Raw genomic sequence first — 6,374 nt, 5'->3', positions numbered from 1 at the left:
GTCACTATGAGTTGAGGCCAACTCAACAGGACCTGACCACAAACTGAAGAAGGTAGGGTAGGACGCAACAGAAGAGAGAAAAATGGAGACAGGACCTAAAAAGAGAAGGGAAAGACCATTTGGAAAGGGGGTTTATGGGGAAGGAGTGATTTGATAGCTGAAGAAGATGGTCCAATAGGAGAAGGAAGAATGATGGAAAGAAAGACCAATTTACGAGAAAGGATGGTGGAAATGTGTTTAAGAATAAGCTATTACTAGGGGGTGGTTGTTGGTGTTGATTGCCATTGAGTTGAACACGACTCATAGCGACCCTATGAACAAGAGACCTAAAGCCTTTCTATAACTATCATCGTTTCTCAGAGTACATATTAATAGGAAGAAGAAATAAATGGGAAACAGAGACTGATGGGATGGGACAGCATTTAAAGAAATTGAAGGATTGTAGCAGAGGTCTCCTAGAAAAAACTGCATAGGAAGAATGCATGAAGGAATTATGGGAAAATGAGGGCATAGGTCAAGTCTAGTCTATGTTCTCTTTCTAGGTGATTTCCCTGATACCATCCAGTGTGCATACGTCAACCTGGTGTCTCGTGGAGATTGTGAGCGTGCCTATCCTAACCAGATCACCCAAAACATGGTGTGTGCTGGGGATGAGATGTACGGGAGAGATTCCTGCCAGGTGAGGCAACCGAATCCTGCCAATTACCATTTTCTTAAGCCTGCCGTAACAAAATACTATAGTCTTGGCAATTTAAGAAAGCAAAGATAATTATCCTTTCATAGTTGTGGAGTCCAAAGTATGAAATCACGCTGTAGGTGAAATCATGCTCCATCTGAAAGATCTCAGGGGGAATCTTTTCCTTCTTCCAGCTTCTAATGTCTGAAGATATTTGAAAATGGTCCTTGGCTGTGGCTGTATCCCTCTAATCTCTGCCGCCTTCTTCACATTATCTTCTCTGTATATCTTGTCTCCTAAGGACATGCCATTGGATTTAAAGACCACCCTAATCCAGGGAGAAATCTCCAGTGGCACAGAGAGGCAAAAGTCAAGCATTTGACTATGAGCCAGAAGTCTGGTGGTTCTAACCCAACTAGTAGTTCTTCAGAAGATGAAGTTCAGGAGTTTGTTTCCAAAAGGTCACAGCCTTGACGACCCTAAGGGATAGTTCGTTTTACTACTCTTTACACAGAGTTGCCAAGAGTCTTGGCATGGCCCCGGAAACCAAAAATAGTGAAGTTAGAATGGTGAATGATCACGTCTTAAAATCCTTCGTGCCATCTACAAAAATATTTTTGTAAGTAAAGGCACATAGTTTCTGAGTGGATATAACTTTTGGAAGACCACCGTTTAATCCGAAAACCCATTGTTAGCGTGTCAGTTAACCTGCAGAATAGAGTAGAATGATTCCACAGAGTTTTCAAGGGTATAAAGAGCAGACTGTCTCTTGTTGGGTTAGAAGCCCCATGACATAATCTAATCTATGATACCGTCAGGATCTTCCCATGAAAACACAGCCAGAGACAGGAAGGAGAGAAACACAGACCAAAATGGGGAAGTTTACCCGACCAGACAGGGCTAAAATCATGGACAGGAAAAGGACAAACTCCATTCATTATAATACACGAGGACATGTGGGCATAAAACCAGAGACAGGCAGACATATAAAGACGTAGCCAGAGACAAGGGGGTGTAGAGACCAGGCTGGAGAAGGAGAGATAAAGAACCAGAAAAGACAATAAGGAGACAATGGACGATATAAGGGAATTGTCCCTAAACCAAGCAGTTGTCTCTGAGAAGACTTCACCTTGTAGGAACATCATGTGTGTTAGAGGAGAATCATGCTCCTTAAACTTTTCAAAAGTTGACTTTTCAGAAGCACTTCAATTAGATCACTAAGCCTTTCTTCGGAGACATCTACAGATGGACACCAAAGGCTAACCTTTCAGTGGTTGTTGTTATGTGTTGCCAAGTCAGAACTGACCCTCCAGTGGGTTTTCAGAGACAATAAAACACACAAAAGAAGATTGCCCATCCTTCTTCCACAGAGCAGCTGGGGGATTCAAACCATGTGCCTTTGGGCTTGCAGCACAGCTTCTTATCACTAGGCCATCAGAGCTCCCTAACCTTTTAGTTGTTATTGTATACCATCGAGTTAGAACTGACCCGTAGCTGACCCTCCAGAGGGTTTTCAGAGGTAGTAAATCTCATGAGAGAAGATCGCCCACCTTTCTCCCAAAGAGCAGCTTGTGGATTCGAACTGTGTGTCTTTGCCCTGGCAGCGCAATTCCTTACCACTCTGCCACCAGAACTCCCTTCGGTTAGAAACTAAGACTCCTTCCTGCCCTCCCAAACACAATCCTGCTTGAAAATGGTCAAGTGAGGGAGAAAGAGAAACTTTAGCAGGAGAAAAAAAGGCTTCATCATTTTCAATAATACCTCTAACTTGAGGTTTCCTCCACCATGGTCCACCATCTCTCTCCTCTTGATGATTTCAATGCATGAAGGGACAGAAAGGCAGAGAAATGACAGACCCACAAGTGGACATTTTCTGAGACTGACCAAGGACAGATGGTGGAGAATGTATTTTCTTTCTCAGGGTTTTTTCTGCTTTTGAAAAAATTTTTCATAGTTTTTTTTTGAGATTTTAATGCAAGATTATATAGAACTTGGATTTCCATTCATTCACTGTTGCTCATTGCCCTCCCTGCCCAGCCCTACCCCAAGTTCTCTTTTCTCTTTGAAAAGAAAAAAAATTTCTTTCATTGTTATACAATCCCCCTCCCCAGTCCACTTTACTATGCAGCTCTTATTTTGGACTCTTGTCATGCAAATAATACCTAATCATATATGCCTTTTAAGCAGTTCTCTCCCTCATCTGTTTCAATGCTGGGTTCATTGTTTATCCCTTTTGTCTTAGTTTTTCTCTAAACCCCATGTCAGTCCTGTTTTAGAAAAGTGACATTATGTCATATATGATTTTGTGTGTGTGACCGAGATATTTCACTCAACATAATGTCCTTCAAGTTCACCCATTTTGTATAATATTTCACTAGTTCCTTGTTTTCCAGTGCTGCATAGTATTCCATTGTGTGAATATACCAGAGCTTCTCTATTCATTTGTTTGTTGATGGGCACTTGTGTTGTTTCCAACTCTTTGCTGTTGTGAACAAAGCAGAAATAAACATGGGTGTGCAAGGTTTCTTCTGCTTTTCTTCTATGTCTTATTGTATTCGGACTCTTCCACTTTTAACTACTTCTGCTTCTCTGAGGGCCTTGGGCTCTGTATTTGCCAGTATCTTTAGATATGTTTTTGGCCCCTTTTCTTGTCCTCTCCTCTTCTCTTTTCTCATTTCTTCTATTTCTCTTTTTTTCTCTCATTCTTTCTTTCTCCCTTTCTTCCCCTTTCTTTCTCTCCCTCTCCACACCTTTGCCTCTCTCCTCACCTTTCCGTTTCCGCCCTTTACCTTCGCTCTGTTTAATCTCTTGTTTTCTGTGCTTCTTGGAGTGTCTTAGTTATCTAATGCTGCTGTAACAACATTAATAGAAATCCTACAAGTGAGTGACTCTAACAGAATGTTGTTGTTTCGCAATTTAGGAAGCTAGAAGTCCAAATTCAGATATTATCTCTTGGGGAACGTTTTCTCTCTCTGTTGGCTCTGGGGAAGATCTCCTTCCAACGTCTATATCTCCATGTGTCTTAGCCTCCGTCTTCTTAGTCTAGGAAGTTTTCAGCACAGAGACCCTGGGTCCAAAGGACGCTCCCTGCTCCTGGTTCTTCTCTCTTGGTGAGAGTAGATCGCTCTGATCTCTACTGGTTTAGCGAATCTAGTTTATTTCTCTAAAGAGATTGACTCAAGGTAAAGCTTAATCCTGTAAAATTCACTCTGCCTTCTTAACATAACAATCACTGAGTCTGCCTTATTAGCAATCATAGAGGTTAAGATTTATAACACAGAATGATTACAACAGATCACAAAGTGGAGACTAGTTAAATGATCCTGAGAACCATGGCCCAACCAAGCTGACATCTATGTGGAAGGGAGAAGGGGACAAACACAATTCGGTGCATAACACTAGATCTTGATGTTTTTGCTTCTGTTTCTCCATACGTCTCCTTCCACCTCTCCCCATCTCTCTCTGTCTGCGACTGTGTGCCTTTCTACCTGCCTATCTATCTGTCATTGTCTTTCCTGCTATCTCTACATGGCTCTCTCTCTCTTTTTCTCTTTGTTTTTTGTTGGTTTTTTTATTGTTGTTGTTATGTGCCATTGAGTCGCTTGCGACTCATAGCGACCCTATGTACAACAGCCCTAAACTCCGCTCTGTCCTGTGCCAATCGCACTGTCTCTGACACTCCCATTCCAATTATCCCAGTCACTGAATCAATCCACCTCATAGAGGGCCTTCCCCTCCTGCGCTGTCCCTCCACCCTCCCAAGCATGATGGCCTTCTCCAAGGACTGGTCCCTCCTCACAACATGTCCAAAGTATGTTAGATGGAGCCTCAGAATCCTTGCCTCCAAGGAGCCACCCGGTTTAACCCTTTCCAGGATGAATCTGTTTGTTTTCCTAGCAGTCCATGGTACCCTCAATACTCTTCTCCAGCACCACAGTTCAAAGGCATCAATTCTCCTTCTATCCTTCTTGGTCATTGTCCAACTCTCTGATGCATAACAAGTGATTGCAAAGACCATGGCCTGTATCAGATGCACCTTAGTCTCCAGAGAGACACCGTTGCTCTTAGAATCTTTTTTATTCAGGAAAAAAAAAAAACCAACAAAAACAAACCCAAAACCAAAAAAGTTTCGAACCATGCACAGGAGCGGTATGGGTAGGGGGAGGTATTTGTCCATCCAACTCCATTCAGTTTTGGCAATAATAAAGGATGTGGGGTAACGGCTCAAGAAAATAAAAATGGTGTATGTGTATGGGAAGGATAGTGGTGAGAAAGCAGTGGGGAGTGGTGGGGAAAGGGGCAGACGAGGTCAGTACTGGGCATGCCGCAGGTCAGAGACCGTTTCATAACATTTCTTGTTGATCAAACCATTGTGGACACCTTCTTTGCCCATCAGCGGGACTAGCGTCTTGGCAGTCATGGTGACAATAAGGTTGAAGGTAGGTGCTCGCCAGTACTCTTGTTGCAAAGACCCATGGTATATTCCCCATCCACTAGCTCTTTGTCTCTTTGTCTGGGTCCTTTTATCTCTCCATTGCTGTGTCCACTTCTCTGTCTCTGAGATTCTCTAACTCGTTCTCTTTTCTTTACAGGGTGATTCTGGGGGCCCCCTGGTGTGCAGAGGCCAACTTAGAGGCGTCGTTTCATGGGGCAACATCCCTTGTGGGTCGAAGGAGAAACCAGGAGTCTACACCGACGTCTGCAGATATTATAGTTGGATCCAAAATCAGATTAATTCCAGGAGACGCTGTCATGGGCCATTCCAGTGCTGATCTCCAATCTCGTTGGCTGGCTTCAGAGTATCTGTCTACCTTTCTCATATTCTCATACGGGGAAAAATAACACATTCTCTCTCGTTTTACCTGCCACATCTTTGCCTCTCTAGGGTTGAGGGAAGACATGGAAAAAGAGGACTTTCCTCTAAAAGAATGTGAGAGAATTCCTTCTACATCTCTCGCTCTCTCTCCTTACTTAATCCTTGGCCTTGATTTTCTTTTCTGCTTTAACTGGCTCATTGTGACTTGAGTGAAAGTTTACAGAGTTTTCAGGCGGTAAATTGTTGAGTTGCTCCCTTCAACAATTCACACACTTTATGTTTCATGACATTGATTGCAAACCTCACAGTGTTAACGACACTTTTTCCACTTCCTCCCATTTTCGTTCATCCTCTTTTCCATCCCTTCCTACTTGTGAGCATTATCCTTCGGTAAATACTGCCTGTTTGACCCTTATGGTTGGTTGGCTTTGATTTCTTCCTACAAGAAACAGCTACAAGCTTCAAAGAATCTCAGTTGGAATTTCAGGCCTTCCACTGACTAGCTGTGTACCCCTGGCTAGCGGCTTCCTTCACTGTGTGGGTTTTCTCACCTGTAAAATAAAACTCTTGATAATACTTACTGCATTAGGTGCTGGATGTCACTGAGAGGATTCAAAGTTCCAAATATGTGAAATATGTAGACCAGTGCCTGATGTATGTCAAGAATGCCAATAAAAAGTGAATTTTATCATTCAGACTGCCCTTTGCTTTTATATAATTTCTTTCTACCTTTCTGAAACCCAGTAGTTCGTATCTCCCCTTGTCAAAAGAGTGAGAGTGGCAGGGGAATAGCCATATCTGATCTCTGTTAGTGCCACAAGGGAGAATGAACCCATCAGGAATAGCTGCAATACACAACCAACTCCCATGAAGTCAGTCATG

General features: G+C 42.8%; 1 protein-coding gene across 1 annotated transcript in view; it reads left to right on the top strand.

Annotated features, from left to right (window-relative positions):
• Positions 1 to 5,448, top strand: part of KLK6 (kallikrein-related peptidase 6) — a 16,142-nt gene extending 10,694 nt beyond the window's left edge. The window contains exons 4-5 of the mRNA XM_006897354.1: positions 543 to 679; positions 5,269 to 5,448. Of these exons, the coding sequence (XP_006897416.1) occupies positions 543 to 679; positions 5,269 to 5,448 (317 nt within the window). The remainder of the gene's footprint in view (positions 1 to 542; positions 680 to 5,268) is intronic.
• The last annotated feature ends 926 nt before the right edge of the window (positions 5,449 to 6,374 follow it).

The sequence above is a fragment of the Elephantulus edwardii genome, unplaced genomic scaffold, assembly GCF_000299155.1.
Source record: "Elephantulus edwardii isolate Elephantulus edwardi_28Jun2011 unplaced genomic scaffold, EleEdw1.0 scaffold00208, whole genome shotgun sequence".
NCBI lineage: Eukaryota > Metazoa > Chordata > Mammalia > Macroscelidea > Macroscelididae > Elephantulus > Elephantulus edwardii.
This window is presented reverse-complemented; position numbering and strand designations above follow the sequence as displayed.